At 38.7% G+C, this 25254-nt stretch overlaps 5 protein-coding genes across 5 annotated transcripts; 2 read left to right on the plus strand and 3 right to left on the minus strand.

The window, feature by feature from the left end:
• Positions 1-1411: 1411 nt before the first annotated feature.
• LOC120447683 (probable G-protein coupled receptor Mth-like 6) lies at positions 1412-3203 on the plus strand. The gene is made up of 7 exons (XM_039629210.1): positions 1412-1885; positions 1936-2080; positions 2142-2318; positions 2373-2624; positions 2680-2839; positions 2894-3088; positions 3143-3203. Exons 1-7 carry the CDS (start codon positions 1412-1414, stop codon positions 3201-3203), a joined length of 1464 nt encoding a protein of 487 aa, XP_039485144.1.
• Positions 3204-15480: 12277 nt separating this feature from the next.
• Positions 15481-17201, plus strand: LOC120449705 (probable cytochrome P450 316a1). Its single transcript, XM_039632322.1, has 4 exons — positions 15481-15637; positions 15685-16114; positions 16173-16711; positions 16773-17201. The coding sequence occupies exons 1-4, from the start codon at positions 15481-15483 to the stop codon at positions 17120-17122; spliced, it is 1476 nt and encodes a 491-aa protein (XP_039488256.1). The 3' UTR covers positions 17123-17201.
• LOC120449703 (cytochrome P450 4d8) lies at positions 17139-19792 on the minus strand. The gene is made up of 4 exons (XM_039632321.1): positions 19621-19792; positions 18297-18750; positions 17664-18229; positions 17139-17594 (listed from the first exon to the last, which is right to left on the minus strand). The coding sequence occupies exons 1-4, from the start codon at positions 19775-19777 to the stop codon at positions 17245-17247; spliced, it is 1527 nt and encodes a 508-aa protein (XP_039488255.1). The 5' UTR covers positions 19778-19792; the 3' UTR covers positions 17139-17244.
• A 1037-nt stretch (positions 19793-20829) lies between these two features.
• Positions 20830-22248, minus strand: LOC120448383 (carboxypeptidase B). Its single transcript, XM_039630366.1, has 2 exons — positions 21518-22248; positions 20830-21453 (listed from the first exon to the last, which is right to left on the minus strand). Exons 1-2 carry the CDS (start codon positions 22225-22227, stop codon positions 21021-21023), a joined length of 1143 nt encoding a protein of 380 aa, XP_039486300.1. The 5' UTR covers positions 22228-22248; the 3' UTR covers positions 20830-21020.
• A 1999-nt stretch (positions 22249-24247) lies between these two features.
• LOC120449186 (cuticle protein LPCP-23) lies at positions 24248-24972 on the minus strand. The gene is made up of 2 exons (XM_039631534.1): positions 24485-24972; positions 24248-24412 (listed from the first exon to the last, which is right to left on the minus strand). The coding sequence occupies exons 1-2, from the start codon at positions 24929-24931 to the stop codon at positions 24248-24250; spliced, it is 612 nt and encodes a 203-aa protein (XP_039487468.1). The 5' UTR covers positions 24932-24972.
• Between the last annotated feature and the right edge of the window lie 282 nt (positions 24973-25254).

Consider the following 25254-nt stretch of genomic DNA (forward strand, 5'->3'; position numbering starts at 1 on the left):
AGTACTACTGCTCCATAAATAAATGAAAACAATTTCTGTAACATACTTTAGTAAATATATATTGATATATACTATTGCCCATACTTCTCTATTAAAATCTATATATTTAAAATTCCACAATATTACAGAAAAGACATCAATCCTCTCCGATTTAATGTCATGCACAAGGCTATACATTTTCCGAATATCCCATATAGACATGCCAAATTTACAAGTGGTCAGTGGCAGCGACGCTAATGAGCCAAACGCAATGCAAATTGATAGCCCTTTTTTGACAGCCACGCCCCCTTTTTGCGAGGGGCGCACACCCGCTAACCGTTTGGTGTGGCTTAAAGGATTAGCATCGTTATGGGCACTTTATTTGTTAATACATGCAAGCGGCGTGGGCGAAAAATGGAATATCATGTAATTGTTTTTAATTTCCATGCATTTATAATTCAACATTCTCGCGGCCTTATGAAAAGCTCATTTAGTTACGAGTGTCCTGGGTCCTTAAGTCCTTTTTACCTCGGCAGTGTTAATGAGCTGGCAGGCAGCCGTAATTATGCAAATTTTTAATGAGTGTGAAAATGGTTTGCGCGGCGCAACAAGTGCTCGCGTCTTGCTCCTTGGTCCTTGGTCCTTTGCCCTTTCCATATTTATACCCCTGAAAATGGTGGCTAATTCCATTTGACCCTCAGAGGCCCCAAAGCAATCCATTTGCATGGCTTCGAATACCTCGTCGTTTTCCTTGTTCCACCCACCCATTTTCCATTTTCCCTTTAATCCCTGCGCTGTGAGAGCTCTGTGCTGAGCTGACTGCTGGCATTTGGTCTTTAGATTTATACAGATTTTGTCAAACAAAACATGAATTCGCACTTTTACACACATATGTGTAAATGACTAAAAGGCAGAGCAACGAAAGCCGATTTGGTGCCATTCAGTTGAAGCCCTTTAGGTCGTGATTCGCATTTGGTCGTGGCCATTTAAGCTCAGGCACATTAAACTGGCAAAGGGACGTTAATATGAAAAAACAGCAGCACTAAAGTATTAAGTAAATGCAGACTAACATTACTTTAAGAATTTAATTCCTCTCATTAGGAATTCAGATTTTTTACCCCAAGTGTAAACAGTACTACAAAATCTGCAGTATCTGAAACAATACGATGGTCGAAACCTACTGAATGAAATGGGATTCAGAAATGTTTTTATATATTTTATTTTAAATGTGTGATTACAAAGTACTGTATATTTGCTTACCACTTTTTGATAATAAGACTCAGGGGAATTAGCTACGATTTTATTTCGCAATCCGAATAAGAAGAATAAAACAATAAAAGTCCGATAAAATAATAAATGATACCGAAAATGAGCTTTGGATTTGAGTGAGCTATGCCCATGGAGTTCAGTCGCAACACACAGTTTGCACAGAATGCGCTTGAATATTTTTGCCATAATTTTTTTCGCGATGTTAAGTCAAACGGATGCAGTTATTCCTGAATGTGATTATTTCGACACGGTGGATATATCTCATATCCCAAAGCTAAATAACTCATATGCATACGAGGGCCTTAACATTCCTGCTCACCTCACCGGTCTTTACGCATTCAGGCAACTGGCAGATGGATCGCAGGAGCCTGTGAAGACTCATTTGAGAGCGTGTATCTGCAAACTGAAACTCTGCATCCGATTCTGCTGTCCTCGCAACAAAATGTTGCCAAATAGTCGCTGTAGCGATGGCCTCACAGAGAAACTGAAACGTTTTAATCCTCACTTGAAGATCACCCTGCAGGATGGATCGAAGAAAACATATCATCTTCTCACCGACATGATCGTTCTAAGAAATGAGTTTCGGTATTGCGAAAAGGTTGTTACGGTGCAGCAAGATCAGTACCAACTATATGAGGTTCAGTTTTGTTCTGTGCGAGATTTCTTCATATAACTAGATTTCTTTAGAATGGCAGCTTGATGATCAACCCCGCTGTAAACTTGACATTGGGCAAGCAGTGGTACTGCCTCTATCCCCGTTTCGAGGATCTTAATTCCTTATGGATTCTGGAACATGTATACATACCAAAATCAATGCCAGCTGTGCCTCAGGGTAGCTACCTAGTATCTAATCTGATTTGAGCATTTGAAATATAAAATTTTGATTTTTTCAGTAGGTACAATTTCCATGGTGGGCTGTATTCTCACTATCGCAGTGTATCTCTTTATAAAAAAGCTGCGAAATCTGCTCGGAAAATGCTTCATTTGCTATGTGTCTTGTAAGTTTGTGCAGTACCTTATCTGGGCAGGAGGAGATTTGAACTTGTGGATTAATAATTGCTCTCTAGCAGGTTAGTTATTTGCATATCGAAAATGCACTTGCAACATGCTCTTATCTTTCCCAGGTTACACTAACTACTACTTTGCTTTGGCTTCGCACTTTTGGCTCTCGGTTATGAGCCATAATATATGGAAAAACTTGAGGTTGATCAATCGGGATGAGCCTCGCTATCACTTCCTGGCCCTTAATGTCTATGGTTGGGGCACACCTGCCATCATGACGGGAATTACATATCTGGTGGATTGGGCTTGGAAGGATAAGCCCGACAAACTGAACTGGATTCCCGGTGTTGGCTTATATCGATGTTGGATAAACAGTGGGTTTTAAGGTGAAGCAATGTAGGGAACTAGTAATTGTTTTCACTTTTACAGCTTATGACTGGTCTGCCATGATATACCTATATGGTCCGATGCTGATATTGAGTTTATTTAATGTGTTCACGTTTATTCTGACGGTGATTTACATTAGGAAGATTAAGAGTAGTGTGAAAAATTCTACCCAACAGCAGGAAAAGTGCTTGAAGAATTATGAGTAAGCTTTAAGATTTTCTGCCTTACTCTTTCTAATTTCATTTTCCAACAATAGTTTTTTAGTATACCTGCGTCTGTCGGTGATGATGGGCGTGACTGGAATTTTTGAGGTAATAACATACTTCGTCAAGCGGCACAATGCTTGGCGACAAGTCCTTCGGGTGCCAAATTTTTTCCATCTGGGTTCCGGCATAATCATATTTGTGCTGTTCATTCTTAAGCGCAGCACAATTCAAATGATTCTTGAGAGGTAGGTGCTTTCTGCTTCTGAGATTTCAAAGTAACCAACTATTTATCTCACTAGAATCAGCGGCCCACGAAGACAGCAATCAATCACCTCGATCAAGCGCGAAATAAATATATAATAAAAACAAGAGAGAACGCTATAGTCGAGTTTTCAACACCGACAGTTTTGGGCGGTTTGTGAATCAACAAACGATTTTTTGATACTAATAATACCTTTTTTTTCGATAGCAGTAAAAATAGTTGTCCAAATGTGGAATGCCATACCTCGTTGAACTCGTAACAAAATTCCCTATCGATCCATGTACATACATAGCAATGCTAATTTGTTGTCATTTTTCGCAAATTTTGATGATGGTACCCCTTATCAAAAATGCAAAAATTTGTCAAATTTTTTTTTTTTAAATATCGAAAAAGTGGGGATAGACATAGTTAGCTATGTTTATTAGCAGCACAAAACTGTCTTTAGTTTAGCTGTGCGGCCACTTTTGACCAAGTTATGGGAGAAACGGCGATTGAAAATATCCGATTTTTTACAACAAATTTTTTTTTCGATTTTTTGATTAAAAATAATCCGTTTTTTTTCGATAGCAGTAAAAATAGTTGTCCAAATGTGAAATGCCATACCTCGTTGAACTCGTAACAAAATTCCCTATCGATCCATGTACATACATAGCAATGCTAATTTGTTGTCATTTTTCGCAAATTTTGATGATGGTACCCCTTATCAAAAATGCAAAAATTTGTCAAATTTTTTTTTTTTAAATATCGAAAAAGTGGGGATAGACATAGTTAGCTATGTTTATTAGCAGCACAAAACTGTCTTTAGTTTAGCTGTGCGGCCACTTTTGACCAAGTTATGGGAGAAACGGCGATTGAAAATATCCGATTTTTTACAACAAATTTTTTTTTCGATTTTTTGATTAAAAATAATCCGTTTTTTTCGATAGCAGTAAAAATAGTTGTCCAAATGTGAAATGCCATACCTCGTTGAACTCGTAACAAAATTCCCTATCGATCCATGTACATACATAGCAATGATAATTTTTTGTCATTTTTCGCAAATTTTGATGATGGTACCCCTTATCGAAAATGCAAAAATTTGTCAAATTTTTTTTTTTCAAATATCGAAAAAGTGGGGATAGGCTTAGTTAGCTATGTTTATTAGCAGCACAAAACTGTCTTTAGTTTAGCTGTGCGACCACTTTTGACCAAGTTATGGGAGAAACGGCGATTTAAAATATCCGATTTTTTACAACAAATTTTTTTTTCGATTTTTTGATTAAAAATAATCCGTTTTTTTTCGATAGCAGTAAAAATAGTTGTCCAAATGTGAAATGCCATACCTCGTTGAACTCGTAACAAAATTCCCTATCGATCCATGTACATACATAGCAATGCTAATTTGTTGTCATTTTTCGCAAATTTTGATGATTTTTTGATTTTGATTTTTATCGAAAATGCAAAAATTTGTCAAATTTTTTTTTTTCAAATATCGAATAGACATAGTTAGCTATGTTTATTAGCAGCACAAAACTGTCTTTAATTTAGCTGTGCGGCCACTTTTGACCAAGTTATGGGAGAAACAGCGATCGAAAATATCCGATTTTTTACAACAAATCTTTTTTTCGATTTTTTGATTAAAAATAATCCGTTTTTTTCGATAGCAGTAAAAATAGTTGTCCAAATGTGAAATGCCATACCTCGTTGAACTCGTAACAAAATTCCCTATCGATCCATGTACATACATAGCAATGCTAATTTTTTGTCATTTTTCGCAAATTTTGATGATGGTACCCCTTATCGAAAATGCAAAAATTTGTCAAATTTTTTTTTTTCAAATATCGAAAAAGTGGGGATAGACATAGTTAGCTATGTTTATTAGCAGCACAAACTGTCTTTAATTTAGCTGTGCGGCCACTTTTGACCAAGTTATGGGAGAAACAGCGATCGAAAATATCCGATTTTTTACAACAAATCTTTTTTTCGATTTTTTGATTAAAAATAATCCGTTTTTTTTCGATAGCAGTAAAAATAGTTGTCCAAATGTGAAATGCCATACCTCGTTGAACTCGTAACAAAATTCCCTATCGATCCATGTACATACATAGCAATGCTAATTTGTTGTAATTTTTCGCAAATTTTGATGATTTTTTGATTTTGATTTTTATCGAAAATGCAAAAATTTGTCAAATTTTTTTTTTTCAAATATCGAAAAAGTGGGGATAGACATAGTTAGCTATGTTTATTAGCAGCACAAACTGTCTTTAGTTTAGCTGTGCGGCCACTTTTGACCAAGTTATGGGAGAAACAGCGATCGAAAATATCCGATTTTTTACAAGAAATTTTTTTTTCGATTTTTTGATTAAAAATAATCCGTTTTTTTCGATAGCAGTAAAAATAGTTGTCCAAATGTGGAATGCCATATCTTGTTGAGTTCTTAACAAAATTCCCTATCGATCCATGTACATACTTTAAAATTCTAATTTTTTGTCATTTTTCGCAAATTTTGATTTGTCAAATTATTTTTTTTTAAATATCGAAAAAGTGGGGATAGACATAGTTAGCTATGTTTATTAGCAGCACAAAACTGTCTTTAGTTTAGCTGTGCGGCCACTTTTGACCAAGTTATGGGAGAAACGGCGATTGAAAATATCCGATTTTTTACAACAAATTTTTTTTTCGATTTTTTGATTAAAAATAATCCGTTTTTTTCGATAGCAGTAAAAATAGTTGTCCAAATGTGAAATGCCATACCTCGTTGAACTCGTAACAAAATTCCCTATCGATCCATGTACATACATAGCAATGCTAATTTTTTGTCATTTTTCGCAAATTTTGATGATGGTACCCCATATCGAAAATGCAAAAATTTGTCAAATTTTTTTTTTTTAAATATCGAAAAAGTGGGGATAGGCATAGTTAGCTATGTTTATTAGCAGCACAAAACTGTCTTTAGTTTAGCTGTGCGACCACTTTTGACCAAGTTATGGGAGAAACGGCGATTGAAAATATCCGATTTTTTACAACAAATTTTTTTTCGATTTTTAGATTAAAAATAATCCGTTTTTTTTCGATAGCAGTAAAAATAGTTGTCCAAATGTGAAATGCCATACCTCGTTGAACTCGTAACAAAATTCCCTATCGATCCATGTACATACATAGCAATGCTAATTTGTTGTCATTTTTCGCAAATTTTGATGATTTTTTGATTTTGATTTTTATCGAAAATGCAAAAATTTGTCAAATTTTTTTTTTCAAATATCGAAAAAGTGGGGATAGACATAGTTAGCTATGTTTATTAGCAGCACAAACTGTCTTTAGTTTAGCTGTGCGGACACTTTTGACCAAGTTATGGGAGAAACAGCGATCGAAAATATCCGATTTTTTACAACAAATTTTTTTTTCGATTTTTAGATTAAAAATAATCCGTTTTTTTTCGATAGCAGTAAAAATAGTTGTCCAAATGTGAAATGCCATACCTCGTTGAACTCGTAACAAAATTCCCTATCGATCCATGTACATACATAGCAATGATAATTTTTTGTCATTTTTCGCAAATTTTGATGATGGTACCCCTTATCGAAAATGCAAAAATTTGTCAAATTTTTTTTTTTCAAATATCGAAAAAGTGGGGATAGGCTTAGTTAGCTATGTTTATTAGCAGCACAAAACTGTCTTTAGTTTAGCTGTGCGACCACTTTTGACCAAGTTATGGGAGAAACGGCGATTGAAAATATCCGATTTTTTACAACAAATTTTTTTTTCGATTTTTTGATTAAAAATAATCCGTTTTTTTTCGATAGCAGTAAAAATAGTTGTCCAAATGTGAAATGCCATACCTCGTTGAACTCGTAACAAAATTCCCTATCGATCCATGTACATACATATGTAGCAATGCTAATTTTTTGTCATTTTTCGCAGTAAAAATAGTTGTCCAAATGTGAAATGCCATACCTCGTTGAACTCGTAACAAAATTCCCTATCGATCCATGTACATACATAGCAATGCTAATTTTTTGTCATTTTTCGCAAATTTTGATGATGGTACCCCATATCGAAAATGCAAAAATTTTTCAAATTTTTTTTTTTCAAATATCGAAAAAGTGGGGATAGACATAGTTAGCTATGTTTATTAGCAGCACAAAACTGTCTTTAGTTTAGCTGTGCGACCACTTTTGACCAAGTTATGGGAGAAACGGCGATTGAAAATATCCGATTTTTTACAACAAATTTTTTTTTCGATTTTTTGATTAAAAATAATCCGTTTTTTTTCGATAGCAGTAAAAATAGTTGTCCAAATGTGAAATGCCATACCTCGTTGAACTCGTAACAAAATTCCCTATCGATCCATGTACATACATAGCAATGCTAATTTGTTGTCATTTTTCGCAAATTTTGATGATTTTTTGATTTTGATTTTTATCGAAAATGCAAAAATTTGTCAAATTTTTTTTTTCAAATATCGAAAAAGTGGGGATAGACATAGTTAGCTATGTTTATTAGCAGCACAAAACTGTCTTTAATTTAGCTGTGCGGACACTTTTGACCAAGTTATGGGAGAAACAGCGATCGAAAATATCCGATTTTTTACAACAAATCTTTTTTTCGATTTTTTGATTAAAAATAATCCGTTTTTTTCGATAGCAGTAAAAATAGTTGTCCATACCTCGTTGAACTCGTAACAAAATTCCCTATCGATCCATGTACATACATATGTAGCAATGCTAATTTTTTGTCATTTTTCGCAGTAAAAATAGTTGTCCAAATGTGAAATGCCATACCTCGTTGAACTCGTAACAAAATTCCCTATCGATCCATGTACATACATAGCAATGCTAATTTTTTGTCATTTTTCGCAAATTTTGATGATGGTACCCCATATCGAAAATGCAAAAATTTGTCAAATTTTTTTTTTTCAAATATCGAAAAAGTGGGGATAGACATAGTTAGCTATGTTTATTAGCAGCACAAAACTGTCTTTAGTTTAGCTGTGCGACCACTTTTGACCAAGTTATGGGAGAAACGGCGATTGAAAATATCCGATTTTTTACAACAAATTTTTTTTTCGATTTTTTGATTAAAAATAATCCGTTTTTTTTCGATAGCAGTAAAAATAGTTGTCCAAATGTGAAATGCCATACCTCGTTGAACTCGTAACAAAATTCCCTATCGATCCATGTACATACATAGCAATGCTAATTTGTTGTCATTTTTCGCAAATTTTGATGATTTTTTGATTTTGATTTTTATCGAAAATGCAAAAATTTGTCAAATTTTTTTTTTCAAATATCGAAAAAGTGGGGATAGACATAGTTAGCTATGTTTATTAGCAGCACAAAACTGTCTTTAATTTAGCTGTGCGGACACTTTTGACCAAGTTATGGGAGAAACAGCGATCGAAAATATCCGATTTTTTACAACAAATCTTTTTTTCGATTTTTTGATTAAAAATAATCCGTTTTTTTCGATAGCAGTAAAAATAGTTGTCCAAATGTGAAATGCCATACCTCGTTGAACTCGTAACAAAATTCCCCATCGATCCATGTACATACATAGCAATGCTAATTTTTTGTCATTTTTCGCAAATTTTGATGATGGTACCCCTTATCGAAAATGCAAAAATTTGTCAAATTTTTTTTTTTCAAATATCGAAAAAGTGGGGATAGACATAGTTAGCTATGTTTATTAGCAGCACAAAACTTTTGACCAAGTTATGGGAGAAACGGCGATTGAAAATATCCGATTTTTTACAACAAATTTTTTTTTCGATTTTTTGATTAAAAATAATCCGTTTTTTTTCGATAGCAGTAAAAATAGTTGTCCAAATGTGAAATGCCATACCTCGTTGAACTCGTAACAAAATTCCCTATCGATCCATGTACATACATAGCAATGCTAATTTGTTGTCATTTTTCGCAAATTTTGATGATTTTTTGATTTTGATTTTTATCGAAAATGCAAAAATTTGTCAAATTTTTTTTTTCAAATATCGAAAAAGTGGGGATAGACATAGTTAGCTATGTTTATTAGCAGCACAAAACTGTCTTTAATTTAGCTGTGCGGACACTTTTGACCAAGTTATGGGAGAAACAGCGATCGAAAATATCCGATTTTTTACAACAAATCTTTTTTTCGATTTTTTGATTAAAAATAATCCGTTTTTTTCGATAGCAGTAAAAATAGTTGTCCAAATGTGAAATGCCATACCTCGTTGAACTCGTAACAAAATTCCCCATCGATCCATGTACATACATAGCAATGCTAATTTTTTGTCATTTTTCGCAAGTTTTGATGATGGTACCCCTTATCGAAAATGCAAAAATTTGTCAAATTTTTTTTTTTCAAATATCGAAAAAGTGGGGATAGACATAGTTAGCTATGTTTATTAGCAGCACAAAACTTTTGACCAAGTTATGGGAGAAACGGCGATTGAAAATATCCGATTTTTTACAACAAATTTTTTTTTCGATTTTTTGATTAAAAATAATCCGTTTTTTTTCGATAGCAGTAAAAATAGTTGTCCAAATGTGAAATGCCATACCTCGTTGAACTCGTAACAAAATTCCATATCGATCCATGTACATACATAGCAATGCTAATTTTTTGTCATTTTTCGCAAATTTTGATGATGGTACCCCTTATCGAAAATGCAAAAATTTGTCAATTTTTTTTTTTCAAATATCGAAAAAGTGGGGATAGACATAGTTAGCTATGTTTATTAGCAGCACAAACTGTCTTTAGTTTAGCTGTGCGGCCACTTTTGACCAAGTTATGGGAGAAACGGCGATTGAAAATATCCGATTTTTTACAACAAATTTTTTTTTCGATTTTTTGATTAAAAATAATCCGTTTTTTTTCGATAGCAGTAAAAATAGTTGTCCAAATGTGAAATGCCATACCTCGTTGAACTCGTAACAAAATTCCATATCGATCCATGTACATACATAGCAATGCTAATTTTTTGTCATTTTTCGCAAATTTTGATGATGGTACCCCTTATCGAAAATGCAAAAATTTGTCAAATTTTTTTTTTCAAATATCGAAAAAGTGGGGATAGGCATAGTTAGCTATGTTTATTAGCAGCACAAAACTGTCTTTAGTTTAGCTGTGCGACCACTTTTGACCAAGTTATGGGAGAAACGGCGATTGAAAATATCCGATTTTTTACAACAAATTTTTTTTTCGATTTTTAGATTAAAAATAATCCGTTTTTTTTCGATAGCAGTAAAAATAGTTGTCCAAATGTGAAATGCCATATCTTGTTGAGTTCTTAACAAAATTCCCTATCGATCCATGTACATACATAGCAATGCTAATTTGTTGTCATTTTTCGCAAATTTTGATGATGGTACCCCTTATCGAAAATGCAAAAAAAAAATGGGGATAGACATAGTTAGCTATGTTTATTAGCAGCACAAAACAGCATTTTAGCTGTGTGGCCATTTTTGGCCAAGTTATGGCGAAAACGCCGATTGAAAATATCCTTTTTTTTCCAAAATTTTTTTTTCGATTTTTTGATTAAAAATAATCTTTTTTTTTTGATAGCAGTAAAAATTAAATTAATTTCGTAACAAATTTTCCTATCCACAAGAGCTCAAAAAATGAAAATGTTTTTTTTGCCATTTTTCGCCAATTTTGCAAATCTAGTATACCATTTTACTCTACGAGTAACGGGTATAATAAGTACAAGTAAAGATAATTGTTTTATTTATTCTACATTTCTTTTTTAGTAAGTTTCATTAAAAGCAGTCACTCTTTGCACAATAAATAAAAGAGTAATCAATAATATAATTTGATTTTTTTGCTAGAATAAAATGTCAATTTTCAACAAAAATATGTGATTGTGAATAAAATTCAATTGCATTGAAAAATATGCACTGCCATGGAAACTCGCTTTTTCAATTAGTCCTTGCATTCGCAACAGGATCTCAAATTCTTCCACCTTCTTCCTCACAATCACCAGCCGGCTGGTGTCAGACTGCAAATGCAAATGCAAATGCAGATTTTTAAGCCTTGCGGCAGCTTTTGCGCAAACAGATTGTAAACAAATAAATGCCGCCGGCAGACACACAGATACTCGAACATTCGGTGGTCAGTTGCCAGATTGCAGCCTGAAATTCATGCAATACTTTATCTCATATGCAGTGCAGTACTTCACTTTTGAGCCACGTTAAGTTCAGTCTGCTGAAACCTTTTTCGCACTTAAGTGGTTAAATTGGCTGTGATAAATTGTTGCCGAGTCAAAGTTGTTGCCGCTGCGGGGCACCTCAAGTCACATGTGGTGGTGTGCGGCGAGTGTGTGTGTGTGTGGGTGTTTTTGGGTGGTGTGTGGTTTTCGCTTCGGAAAATGCGTGAAAAGTCCACAAGCACGACAAAGCTGGGACTGGGCTGAGTCTCACTCATCTGCTTATTCATTGAGTGCCTGTCGCTGACAGTAATCATAACGCAGTCATCAGCTCGTAATATTACGGCCGCCTGACATATGACAACTGGGAAAGCGGAAAATGGGGGCTCGGGGACCAAGGAAAAGGTATGCGGACTATTAATATGCCAGTGTATGTGGATGCTTTCATTCAGTGAGAAAATTCCGTATCTCTTAAGTTTTAATAAAAATTTACGTAAGCACGCCACTATCGTTTTCAAAATTATAATTAGGTGCTATCAGGGATAAGAAGTATCCGAAATACTTTTAAAAATTCACTTATTGAGTAACTGATTTTTACTATACTATACATACTATTATGAAGTAGTTATTTCTCTGTGCATTAATAGTACTATTATTATCCAGGTCCCAGATCATAATGGGCGGTACCTAATGTGTGATGGTTAATGGGGGTGGCGGTTAAGAGGCGGCGGTTAAGAGGTAACAGCAGGTTAGTGGGCGGAGGGCGTGTGCCTGAGACTGATGGAAACCTTTTAGCTGCAGCCGCCAAATGAATTGTCTAGCCAAGTATCGTTCATACTGATTAGCTGATATAATTGAGGAATTCTTGCACATTAAAGTTTCTCGAAATGCAGACAGTATGAGCTTTGGCAGTAAGCAAATTTTCACGCTTATCACTGAAGTCACATCAGACAATCTTGATGTGCATATCATTTTTATGGGCAATTCATGCAAAATGCTTCCTGTGGCCAACAACAGCAAGGAAAAGCACAATGCCAACGTCGAAAATACTTCGGCCTGCACGGCTTTGCAATACGCTACACTAGTTTTTTATGCAAATGTTATTATGTGAATACAGAACAATTTTTTATTGAAACTGTACGTTTAGCAGATTTGTTAGTTTGTTACCTATAAGCCAACAAAGTATAAATAAATCCGTTTGGTGAACGATCTAGATATTTGACTTAATTAGCTCTCTTTAACATGCATTTTTTGTATATACTTATATAAATTTTATTGTCTGGTAGTTCTTAAGTCCTTTCGGCCCATATCCTCCACTTCAGTTGTCATCGCTTGTCATCGTATTTCTGCTTTATTTCTGCCTCTAACTTGCCGGCTGACCGACTGCATTTGCAATTTAGGGACAAACCTACACTGCGTCTTAATAAATATGGTTTACAAAATGAACTTTAAATGTTTTATAATAGGTAAATAAATTAGCAGATATTTTTTATTAATAAATATATCCTTTTTATTAACAAACGTGAGAGAGAAGTTATTAATCTGATTTATACAATATTGTGCATGCTGTGCATACATCTTTAAAAACAAACATGCCTTTAGGTGCACCATTTATATTAAAGTATATTCACATGTACCATCAATTATGAATCGCACTGTAAGCATGTGTATCTATGGCTGTATCTAACTATCTGTCGCTTTTTGCGAACGTGTATCTGCCGCCGCGGCGAACAATGGGAATGTAAATTGTTGCAATGTCTTTGTTTTAAACTTTTTTTGCAGGAGCTCATATTCGGCAGGCTTGTGAAAGGATTTTTGTCCTGCCGCCGTTTGTCGGTCTCGGATTTTTTGTTTCTTATTTCTCTTGTTTGGTTATTTCTGTGTTTTTGCGTAACACTCCTGTGCTGTTGGCTTTGTAGTTCGCTTACTTTTCATTGTCAGCGGCGACGCTGTCATCAAATTTTTTGTTCATTTGCATATGCGAGACGGTGGCGAACGGAATGTTTGGTGTTTGCTGTTTGGTGTTTGGTCACGTGGCCAGTAACCAGTGGCCATTGCACTCGACTCCAGCCGGAGAGTCCTTGTACTTGCGACTCGTGACATTGACGTATGAATGCCTGACTACCTGGCCCTCATAAATACATGCACACACTATGGCCAACCTGGGAACTTCGGTGTTGCAGAGCTTCCGAGTGCTTCTAGCCGGGTTCAACGGCCCACAAAATCCCCAATAAAACTGGCTTCATTAGCCGCCATTAGCCGGCTTTGTCTGTTTGTTGCCTCATAGTGAAATTGTGCAGAAAAATGCCGGGGCTGGAAGCAAAAACCCGAAACTGGACACATGGCCCTTCTTTGCCCTGTGCCATTTGCCACTTGAATGCGTGCGGAGTGTCATTAAAGTTTCATCAACGCCGCAAAATGAAAATGGAACACAACAAACTCCGTTCGGTTTGAAGGAACACCCCAGTTTTGCCAACTCCCCGAGGGCAAGGATATATACAAGATACAAGAGATATACACAAGTGGTGGTCGGAGGGGCAGGAAGGATTGCTGATATTGTCATTACATGCTTGGGGGATATTTCTGTGGCGTAACCAAGGCAAATGTACTTTTGACAGTCCGAGTGCTGCAAACTCCAGAAACCTGAAAGGGTTGACCAACCAACCCTCTCCGTTGACCCCGGCAACCGCAAAGGGGCTAAAGACAAAAGATTTGTTTGCTCGACGGGACAACAGCTGCTTATGGCCCCAAGGCGTTCGTCCTTCGTCCTTTGCTGTCCCACCCACTCACTCGATTGCCCCAAATTGGTTTGTTTAATAGTTTCGAATCGTGTCACCCGGCTCAGCAGCCATAAATGTCGGATAAGTATTTAAATATTTATTAGTGACTAGTATCTTTTATGGCACAGATGACGCAATTATCTATGGCACCCCAACCCCCAGCGGGTATTGGCAATTTTCGACTTGGCCAATCAAGTTTGCTCGATAACTTTAGTTCTAAGCTTAAAATTCGCTTTACTGAGATTTCGGGTTAGAATCATATTATGACAGCCCATATACACATTGTTTAGATTTATGTATAAATAATATTATGAATTAATATCTATATTTATTATACGCTTTTTATTAATGTAGTACATATTAATTTTGCATATTATCTAGCAACATGTTGCTGATACATTACGCAACATTTTGTGGAACGCGTTGCAAGCGACAAAATTAAAATGTTGCAATTTTATTTATGTAAATCTAATTGTTTTTATTTTTATGAAAATAAGGTTTTTAGAACATAAACTTGTAAAGAAAAGATTAAGATAAATCTTTCTGTGATTGTAAACACATTTAATTTGAAATACTATATAGAGGAATAATATAGACAACTTATCATAACTTATCCGGAGATTTTACTATCGCTTGGTTATTATACCCGTTAAAGGGTATACTAGATTCGTTGAAAAGTATGTAACAGGCAGAACGAAGCGTTTCCGACCATATAAAGTATATATATTCTTGATAAGGATCAATAGCCGAGTCGATCTGGCCATGTCCGTCTGTCCGTCCGTCTGTCCGTCCGTCTGTCCGTCCGTCTGTCCGTCCGTCTGTCCGTCAGTATGAACGTCGAGATCTCAGGAACTACAAAAGCTAGAAAGTTGAGATTAGGCATACAGACTCCAGGGACATAGACGCAGCGCAAGTTGGTCGAATCATGCTGCCACGCCCACTCTAACGCCCACAAACCGCCCAAAACTTCCACGCCCACACTTTTGAAAAATGTTTCAATATTTTTTCATTTTTTTATTTGTCTTGTAAGTTTCTATCGATTTGCCAAAAAACTTTTTGCCACGCCCACTCTAACGCCCTCAAACCGCCCAAAGCTGCCACGCCCGCACTTTTGCAAAATGTTTTGATATTTTTTCATTTTTGTATTAGTTTTGTAAATTTCTATCGATTTGCCAAAAAACTTTTTGCCACGCCCACTCTAACGCCCACAAACCGCCAAAAACTGTCAGTGTTGAAAACTCTCCTTTGCACTTCCACTAGCTAAGTAACGGGTATCAGATAGTCGGGGAACTCGACTATAGCGTTCTCTCTTGTTTTTGACATACAAGGGGGTCGGAGCATCGATAAGATTAAATTAAATTTAAGACCCCTGTGAGATTAGCACTGCCCCTCGAACGGTCATAAAGCGTGGATAGTATAGATGCAGGCGATTGCGATTACCTGCGATTAGCATAGACCAACGGGGACCGTTGTTTTGGGTCAGTTGGCACCATGATCTTGATCACCACACTCGTTTGTTTCTGCCTGGCTTCGGCCTTCAGCTATTTCAGGACCCGCCGGCAGAGATCGCTGATCAAAAATCTGAAGGGACCCTTCACCTGGCCGCTAATGGGAGCAATGCACAAGTTGCTATTCCTAACGCCAAAAAGTAAGTGCTACTGAGCTTAACATACACTTTCTTACAAAGGCGGGCAGATTTCTTTAAGCGCAGCACCGAATACCTTAGCAAATATGGATCCTTGAGTCGTTGTTGGGTCTTCCATCGCCTCTTCATTCCCCTGGCAGATCTGGAGCTCAGCAGACAGCTTCTGGAAAGTGACACCCACCTGGAGACGGGATATGAGCTGATGAAGGATTGGCTGGGAGGAGGTGTGCTCATGTGCCAGTCGAATCAATGGCAAAAGCGACATGCTCTTATAAGTGGTCTTTTTGACAAAAGGAAATTTGGGCAGTTGATGGATTTAAGTCGACAGCAGGCGAATCTATTGCAACAAAAATTGGTGGAAAGGGCCGATCAAAAGGTGTTCGATATCTGGGAAACTGTGAGTCCCATGGTTTTGGATCTAATAGTAATGATCACCTGCGGTGCCAAACCCAGTGAGGAGTATTCTAAGAATCTAGAAAGGTAATTAATAGTTGTTGCTTAACGCTCCTAACAATGTCATATTCATGAACTATTTCAGCTTATCGGAAATCTATAGAAAACGTTTTCTGAGTCTACAATCGGCAAACAGATTTAACTATTGGCTGAGTTCACCCTTTATGAGAAAACGTCAGAATCGATTGATAAAACGACTAAATGAGGAACACAAGAATCTCATGGTCAGTCACCAAAGTCAAAAGCAATTGAAAATTGTTTATGGTTTGGACATGTCTCAGTTAAGGCCAATGCCTATGAAGAATTATGAATGCCTTTTGCAAATTCTCGTGGAAAGTAAAGATCCCCAACTTACAACTGAAGAAATCTGTGGAGAGCTAAATACCAGTAATTATCTAGGCTATCTGCTCTGCAGTTCAGCTCTCTGTTTCTGCCTCGTCACGATTGCCAGAAATCCATCGGTTCAGCAAAGGTGTTTGGAGGAGTTAAATCTGGCACAGATCAAGGATCAAGGATGGGACCTGGAAAAGCTACCTTACCTGGAAGCTGTTCTGCAAGAAACTATGCGACTTTACCCACCACAGGTGATTGTTGGCAGGCAACTCAAGAAGGATTTTCCATACAGTGCGTATGAGTAATATATTTTTCTTTTTTAACATACTCGTCATAATTTGATTTCCAACAGCACACAGTATTGTGGGAGATGGAGATCTTCCTTTTGGTTCAGAGATCTATATTAATCTCTATGAACTACAGCGCAATGAGCATCGATATCCAAAAGCAAACCACTTTGTAGCGGAGCGATTTTTGGACACTCCTCCGGAACTCCTGAGCTTCAGTCTTGGTTCTCGCTGTTGTCCAGCGCGAAAGTTTAGTATGCAGCTACTAAAAACATTGTTGGCTCCTATTTTGGCCAACTTTGAACTGTTACCTTATGGCGATGAAGTGCGCTTGGATTTGCGACTTATAATGGGATCTTCAAATGGCTTTCAGCTGGCATTAAAGCCACGCGAAATAGTTGGAAACGCCATTTAATTTTCTTCTAATGTAATTTTGGTATAAAGATTTTAATTTTAAAACTATTGCTTAAACATATGAATATATCACAAAACCTTATGAACCCATTGTGTATTTTTACAACTTAAACTAGTTAGTAGTTAGTTACTAATTCGCTTTCGCATTCCCAGCTGAAAGCCCGTTTCCGAACGCAAAACGATGTTCACAACGCACTCAACCCTTTTGCCCATCGGCAGCAGTTCGTACTCCCTCACAATCTTGGCCAACATCATCTTCATCTCCAGCTGGGCGAACTTCTGACCAATGCAGTTCCTGGGTCCCGCACTAAATGGTATCATTCTAAATGGAGCCACGCGACTGCCATTCTCATGTCGTTCAGGGATGAACTCGTCCGGATTGGTAAAGGTCTCTGGCTGGCGATGTATACCAAAGATGCCGATTATAATCTCTGTGCCAGCTGGAAGCACTCCATCTCCATACACGGAATTCGCTAAAAAGAATTTAAAAACATATTAAATTAAGGACCGATTTGGAAACTATAAGGGATTAAGAAACCTACTGTACTTAAAGTCAGTCTGCAATTTACGCCCCACGATGGGCACTGGTGGATACATCCTCAGCGACTCCTTGATTACGCACTCCATGTACTTGAGCTCTCCGAGATCCCGAATGGTAACTGGTCTGCTCCGATCGGTGCCCAGTACCCTGAGGATCTCCTCCAGCATCTTTTCCTGCACCTCGGGATGCCTCGACAGCTCGTGCAGGCAGAAGGACAATGCACTGGTGGTGGTATCGTGACCCTCGAACATGAACGTGTCCACCTCCTCGCGAATCTCATCGTTGGTCAGTGGTCTGCCATCCACAGTGGCCATCAGCAGCACGTCAAGCAAGGCCATGCGCCGCTTGGAGCCCACATCCTCATCGCCAGTGGCCACCATAGCTCGGGATTGCTTCTGCTGATCCTCTAAAGCCTGACGACGCTGCTCGATCACCTTGATGGTGAATTCCTGCATCGTGCGGATGAGTTGCGTTTGGCGCCATTTCAGGTGAGGATGAGTGAGGGTGAAAAGTAGCTCCACCTGCAGATAAGCCGACATGAATCGCCAGCTAAGCAGAGCAGTGCATCTGTTCGGGATTAACAAATATGGCAATATATCTCATTAATTCATTTAGCATTTCATGGAGCACTTACTCATTGACTGCCTCAGCATATGGTGTACTCTCGTTGGCCTGGGCATATACTTTGGTGCCCATAGCTGTTTCGGCTATAATGTCCAATGCAGCGGCACAAATGCTCCGATAAACATCGAAGGTATCACCATTGGCCTTTTGCGCCAGTCTTTGAACGCAAATGTTCGATTGCTGATCGAAAACCTCGACGAACTGCTCGAGGATCGAGAAATGGAACGTGGGCGTGATGATCTTGCGGCGTTGGTGCCACACTTTCCCATCGCTGAGGAGCAATCCATTGCCCAGCCACTGGCCAAGTACTTTGTACACCGGATGCTTCACCAGATGCTCCTGACTACTCAGTAGCTGCTCATTCAACTCCGCATCGCCACTCAAAATCAGCAGGCGATTAAAGATCCAAACTCGTTGAAGGTATCCGAATTTCTGCACGTACTCTCGACCCACTTTTAAAAAAGCTGATAAATTGATATAAAATAAAATAAAATAAATCAATTAATATATATATAATGTACTTATATGAGTAGATCCAATATGCATTATATTTTTATTCTCTGCTCAGAAATTCTCATTGATAAGAAATCTTGTTAGCCATTGACCATTCATTAATAGCTTAGCGATAATATGTGAGATTCCTAAGTAATCTACGGCTAATGTTTGTTCAAATATTATTAGCTTAAGATTAAGTACTTCTCTTTTCAAATTGCATACTATTTTTAGTATTTGTACCAATAAACATTGGTGATAACATAAAGCCATTCAAAGTTGGCACAATTCAAGTGCATAAGTATTATTCGCTAGCTTAAGTAAAATGCTACTTTTATTCTAATTTGATGTATTTTATTGTTGATCTGGTTGTAAGAAAACCGGTTGACATCAAATTTATATTATTCACTAGCCGGTAGCGTGAAAATGTTGAAAAAAAAAACAACAGAAACCTCGTAATTTCTTATCAGTGTGTTAAAACAACAGCAGTCACGAACAGCTTTTCAGTTTTCATTTATGTAATGAAAACAGTAATACATATGTGACATACATATTACAATACACTTAAAAAGCATCCAAATAAATCAGAAAAAAACTTTGTGAAGTTCAAGGTTTGTAAATCTATTTCTGAGAATTACAAGCTTATTACCTGCTCTTCTTAAATTGGTTTACATACTTGCTAAGGAGCAATAAAATATAATAACTCTATTGATTTTATTGTTTCTAAATATGAAATATTTAAATCTTTTAGTATACAAATTACAACTCTGATTTCAGGCGAATATTCTATATTCTACCCCTTTTGAAAGCTAATGTATACCTTTTTGTTACCAGCTACTTACTTTTTGGGCTCAACCGGAGAATCAGATGAAGGGCGCCAATGAGCGGTGGGCATATGGGACCCGGCAAGTTGGCCACTTTGCGCCGACGATCGGCCTGGCCAAGATGGATGATCCAGCCGGCGCCACAGAGCAGCACAACCAGCAGAAACAGCAGCATGTTTCACTCTGAATCGCCAACCAAGCCGAACGATTCCGGCGATCCGAGAGCGAAGTGCCTATAGTATATCTAATCGGAGTAGGACTCATGTGTAACTCAAAGTGCAGTTGGCTGCGAAGCTTGATTGCGATAATTGCGCTAATCTGCGCACACTACTTGATGTCGCTAAGAGTGAGTGGCTTTATTGAGTACGAGTACTTGCATTTGTAGTAATTATTGCCAGCCCCTGGACAAGATAACGAGAAGCCCCTGCCGGCCATTGACATCCCGCCCCTGGGTGATAAAGTGTATTTTTCTTCTTTTTTTTCAAGTAATTTCCGTTAGAGACATTCGTGCGGAAATTAAAACATTTGACCCAACTCCCGCGCAGAAAGTGCATGAATGGCTAGATGGACAGATAGATGGCTGGGCGACGACTCGTCAGCTGGCCAAGAGCTGCCCTGCGAAAAAACTAATTAACAGCGACTTCCTGGGCCAGGCAACTTTGACTTTGTAATGGCATTTTATTATTTTAAATACTCACCATATCCACAATATCCAGCAGAACGAGTGCGCAAACATGCAAGGCGGAACAAGGCGTGTGTGGGAAAAGTGTTTTTAATTGTAGACAGTGAATGTGAATTTTCAATTTTCACAATTTTCACAATGACTGTTATAAATAAAATACTTGGATATATCTCGCCTTCGTTGCATTTCGGTTGGTCCGCGCGCACAGAAAGATTTTTCGCATTAATTTTGCATATTAAAAATGCAATTTGTTGCGTTAATTGCAGCATGTGAAATGTATCGGACAATGCAAGTGATATGCGGATTCCCCCACCCGAAAAACGAAAACTCTGCCCTCTTCCACGCCAGCGAAGCAGCCAAGTCACGTTGATAGCAAGTGCAAACAAGCGGACAACGAGGCGTATGCGTAATGCCAGTGCGTCAAGTACGGGTTTTCCCCGCTGGATATTAAAAATATTTTAAAGAGCGCAAGGAGGAAAGTGTTTTTTAGTGAAATGCCTGATAATTAAGAAGAAAAGAGCGTTTATATGGCAATGGGCGTTTTCCATTTGCGTACAAAATATTTATTGTTTTTATATTTAACTTGGTTTTTATAAAACAAATCTACTTAGTTACAGCTAGATAACGAAAGAAGACTATATACAAGATATAGTTTATCAATAAAAGCTTTAGATAACTTTGGTTATGTTTTCTTCTATAGGCAGTTTGGCTTACAAAGACTTAGAGCTAAAAACGTTTAGTTAAAAACGTTGGTCATATATATGAACAAAATGCAAACCAGTGAACTAAAGCCCCGAATCCGTGATGCTGCGTTTTTGGGAGGCTCAACCATTTGCTTATAGGCAATCACCCTGGATGGAGGATATATCTCAATGGCCTTCTCGGCAAACGCTCTAATGCCCGTCCAGGACTCTTCAGCCAGATGACGAATATCTCTGGCCGGCGGAAAGAACTTGTACTCCACCTGATCCTGTCCCACTCCCGACATCTCGAACACAAAGGAAAGTGGGAATCCCGCGAGCAGTGCGTAATCCATGCTGGTGCCACCAAATGTTCCATCATATTTAGCATATTGCCACGTCTTTATAAAGGTGCCCGTACTTTGCCTAATTCGATCAGCGACAAACCTTCCGATTTCATCGTGCTCCTTTTGGTTTGACACTGGTGCGCTACATAAAATGTAATGTAAATGTAAGTGAATTATAAATTATTAGGCATTTGTTTGCAACTTACGTATTGTAGACCCAAGGATAGAAGACCGATCGGTTTGCCGTGTGCAGTGAGAGATACATTACCGCCCGTTGGCTGTCCACCAGGATGTGCATTATGTCGCGCACCGTACGTGCCTCCACCTCCGAGAATGGTGCACTGCCAGCGTAGTTCTCATCACAGGGATCCTCCAGCTGCGAAAAGCCCACCTTCCAGTCAACTGCAAAGTTTCTGTTGAGATTGGTGCCAAAGCAGTTGCCTCCATTCGGTGTCCTCGTATTTCGCCAGTAGCGATCGGTATTGCGTGAATACACGTAGCCATCTGGATTCGCCAGTGGCATTATGTGCCAATCGAAGTCAGTCAAAAGATCGGAATTTTCCTCAAATTCCACCACCAGTTTGTGGATGGTGAGGAGGGCGGCGGCGGGAGTCATCCACTCGCGCGAATGGAGGGCAGCATCCAAGAAGATCACCCTCTTTCCCGGTCGTCCATCTCCGTTGGTTATCATCGCCACTTTCAGTACTCGCTTCTCGTAGGTGCGACCCACATTCTGTAGTGTCACTCGACTACTGTATGACCGAGCCAGCTGATCCAGGTACTCCATGATTCCATCGTAGCTGAGGTAGTTGTCCAGTTGCAGCTTAACTGCTCTTCGTCGGCGGACCACCCTTGTCTCCGCCAGCGGATTCACAATCGCCGCTAGAACGACGATCCCACACAGAATTCTCCACATGCTGCCGGAGAGCCGAAGTGCCGGGAACTAACTCTGAGCATTCCAAGCTCGATTAATATATACATGGGTTTGAGAGATATGGTATGAAAGGGCTTTTATCGTGACCACGAATATACAATACCCTCATTTGTTACTATTCCCAAACACCCATTTTTTACTTAACGACCCAAATTATGTGAGAAATGTGTTCATGTTTTGTGTATGATTTATACAATTCTTGAAATTTCGGAAATTTTTATAAATCACAACCAACAAATGTATTCTCTCTTTCTTGGGAACAGACTCTCTTTAAATGCATATATAGCCCACATATTTCATGTTGAAAACATATTTGAACAAATTTTCGAGTAGCACGCAAAACTTACGTCATTCAATACTCAAACAGGTTTGTATTAGAAATCCATTGAATGCTATTCTATAAACAAAGAGAATAGGAAGCACATTCTCTTAACTTTTTATCTCTTTACTAAAGAATACACTGATCTATAAACAACACACGAAAGAATTGTGCTGAATAATACAACTGTAGTATGTGTTTTTACATGCGCATATTCCCTTTAAAAGATTATTAATCGGGTGCGCTATTCGTCAACTTTTATTAATTAAAGGGCAAATAATTATACTTGGTTAATTCCAATGCAAAAATGCGATAACTGGACACGAAATAAAACTATGTTATTAACAAATATTTTATAACCTTTGGCTAGGACCACTCAAATTGACTTAATATCTGTTGGCAGCAAGAAAAGAATGCAGATGATGAGGAAAGTTTTCGCCATGACTCTATCTTGCTGTGCGGCTTTGCCATTTTGCGGTTTAAAGGGCCATTAAAAAATGTAATTATGTTGATAAATACGTCTTACTGGGCATTTTGCATTTTTTTTATTTTTCGCCAACTTTTCTTTGGCCAATGTCCTGGCTGTGGAAAGTGGGAAAACTTTTAGCCGCAACAGCTAAATAAAAACAACAACTAACGGCTCGGCCTTTCTTCGTCTCCTTTTGCATTTTGTTAGCTGTTTCAACTTTTCAGCCAACAAATTTACTAGCCCTGGTCGGGCAAATATTTTATCATTGCGCCTTTTAGCACTCAAGTGGCGGACAGAAGTGCTGGCTGCAAAGGGGGGAGTGGCAGGAGGTCCTGCAGGATGTCGGACTAAGCGCAGTTTATGGCTTCATTTTTTGCCAATTTTGTGCCTTTTGCTCGGTTTTTCAATTCGCAAGTTTTTGCTCCAGAAGTTGCTGGCCCTGTTCTGGTAATCATTTTGGCCATTACTTTGATGACCAGCTAATGAAGCTATCATTTAAAGAAGCTGTGAGAAAAGGAAGTGCACACAAATTGGTTATTGACTCCGGGCATTCATAAGTTTTCGATTTGCCCTCCGGCTGCGTATGGAGTTTTTCCTTTTGCTTTACAAAATTAATGAGCCTGCAAAAATCTGATTTCAATTTCCCGATTACAGTTGTCAATGTGCATAATTTACGAGGATGGGCAGAATCTTATTAGTTCATAAGCTACGCCACTCGATACTCCTTCGCCCTTTCAAACTTTCAAATGCTCCTGGCTCCTTGGGTTGCCATCATTCCAGTCACGTAGCTTCCATGTCCGATTTTTAAGTTTGCGCTGCACAAATCACGTAACCCCCCAGCATCCTTCTGTCCAGGATCCAAGGATCACGGAGTGGTGTAAGGACCAGAGCTAATGTCCTACTTGGGGCTATTTGTTGGGTGCACTTTGTGTTGATTTTTATGATTTGTTTACGCTGCCATCGAACGTGAGTGATAAACTGGGAGTAAGCTTCTTGCAGGACAAGAAAACCATGGCAAATGGAGTGCACATGATGCAAATATGGTTATGCAGGCAGATTATACAGCAAACTGTCAATGAAACAGATGCTGTGTTTTACTTTAACAAGCTCACAAAACAATACTTATTAAAAACCATTAATGACTTTAATTCAACAATTTATTTAACAAGCATACACAAGCTACAATGCATAACCTTAACTTAAGTAATGAGCACCTAAAATCCGTAGTGGGTACCAAAGCCATCGAAGCTCATATGGGACACGCTCTCCGCCGGAGAATATTGGATGACAGCGGGTTGCTGGCTGTAGTGGGCGCTCTGCTGGTACACAGAGGGTGTCTCCACATGACCAGGTTGGTGGTAGCTCTGCACCTGAGCGGGCTGATGGTAAACCGATGGAGTCTGAACATGGGCAGTCTGGTGGTAAACCGATGGAGCCTCTACATGAGCAGCCTGATGGTAAACCGATGGAGTCTGGACATGGGCAGCCTGGTGGTAAACCGATGGAGTCTCTACATGAGCAGCCTGATGGTAAACGGGCGATGCCTGGGTAAACAGCTGGGTAGGTTCCTGATGAGCCTGTTGGGCGTAGACCGGAGCTGGAAGCGAGACTGGAACTGGAGCTGGGGCATAGCTGAAGGTCTTGGCCACCGCCGGCTGATAGACATTGTTGCTGATCCGGGTGTCCTGCTTGTGGACCTGCGAGTAGGGCGTGGCCAGCGACTTGGCGTAGTGCGAGACGGTGCCATCGAAGCTCCTGACGACATTCTGCTGGGTGTGGGCCACCGCGTGCTCATCGCCAGCATAGCTGATGGTCGGCTGGGCAATCAAACCCGCCCAGGTGGGTGCCAGGAGTAGAAGCAGGCTGGAGGCAACGCTGAGGAACTGGAAGTAAGCCATGTCGATTGAGGCAATGGGAACAACTGTGCTGGATAAGTCTGTGGTTGGGCCATATATAGAAGACCTGACCAGCGCAATGAACAGCGCTGACCAATTACTCATAATCGGGCGCAGTGGTCGTTTCAACTCGTTTCGGCTTTGCCGGCTGGCTTTGCGTGACTTTCAGAAATCCATTTCTCTATCCCTCGATCGTGGCAAATCAATTTACAATTGCCCAGCTCTCCGAGTGACAGCCACAAAAGATGGTGGGCTTGGGGGTGAGCCTATCAGCCGGAGAAGGCGATGGAGAAGGGCGTGTCGTCGACCTAGTTTCATGGAGCCCA

The sequence above is a fragment of the Drosophila santomea genome, chromosome 3L, assembly GCF_016746245.2.
Source record: "Drosophila santomea strain STO CAGO 1482 chromosome 3L, Prin_Dsan_1.1, whole genome shotgun sequence".
Taxonomy (NCBI): Eukaryota; Metazoa; Arthropoda; class Insecta; order Diptera; family Drosophilidae; genus Drosophila; species Drosophila santomea.

Coding starts and splice junctions, on each gene's coding strand:
- LOC120449186 (XM_039631534.1), bottom strand. CDS start 24,931: ATGGCTTACTTCCAGTTCCTCAGCGTTGCCTCCAGCCTGCTTCTACTC. Junction 24,413..24,484: donor CTCCATCGGTTTACCATCAG/GCTGCTCATGTA, acceptor GTTTACCATCAG/CCCGCTCAGGTGCAGAGCTA.
- LOC120449703 (XM_039632321.1), bottom strand. CDS start 19,777: ATGCTGCTGTTTCTGCTGGTTGTGCTGCTCTGTGGCGCCGGCTGGATC. Junction 18,230..18,296: donor TATGCTGAGGCAGTCAATGA/GTAAGTGCTCCA, acceptor AATCCCGAACAG/ATGCACTGCTCTGCTTAGCT. Junction 17,595..17,663: donor GCAGACTGACTTTAAGTACA/GTAGGTTTCTTA, acceptor AATTCTTTTTAG/CGAATTCCGTGTATGGAGAT.
- LOC120448383 (XM_039630366.1), bottom strand. CDS start 22,227: ATGTGGAGAATTCTGTGTGGGATCGTCGTTCTAGCGGCGATTGTGAAT. Junction 21,454..21,517: donor TATCCTTGGGTCTACAATAC/GTAAGTTGCAAA, acceptor CATTTTATGTAG/CGCACCAGTGTCAAACCAAA.
- LOC120449705 (XM_039632322.1), top strand. CDS start 15,481: ATGATCTTGATCACCACACTCGTTTGTTTCTGCCTGGCTTCGGCCTTC. Junction 15,638..15,684: donor GCTATTCCTAACGCCAAAAA/GTAAGTGCTACT, acceptor AAAGGCGGGCAG/ATTTCTTTAAGCGCAGCACC. Junction 16,115..16,172: donor TATTCTAAGAATCTAGAAAG/GTAATTAATAGT, acceptor GAACTATTTCAG/CTTATCGGAAATCTATAGAA.
- LOC120447683 (XM_039629210.1), top strand. CDS start 1,412: ATGCGCTTGAATATTTTTGCCATAATTTTTTTCGCGATGTTAAGTCAA. Junction 2,840..2,893: donor AAGTGCTTGAAGAATTATGA/GTAAGCTTTAAG, acceptor TTCCAACAATAG/TTTTTTAGTATACCTGCGTC. Junction 3,089..3,142: donor ATTCAAATGATTCTTGAGAG/GTAGGTGCTTTC, acceptor TTATCTCACTAG/AATCAGCGGCCCACGAAGAC.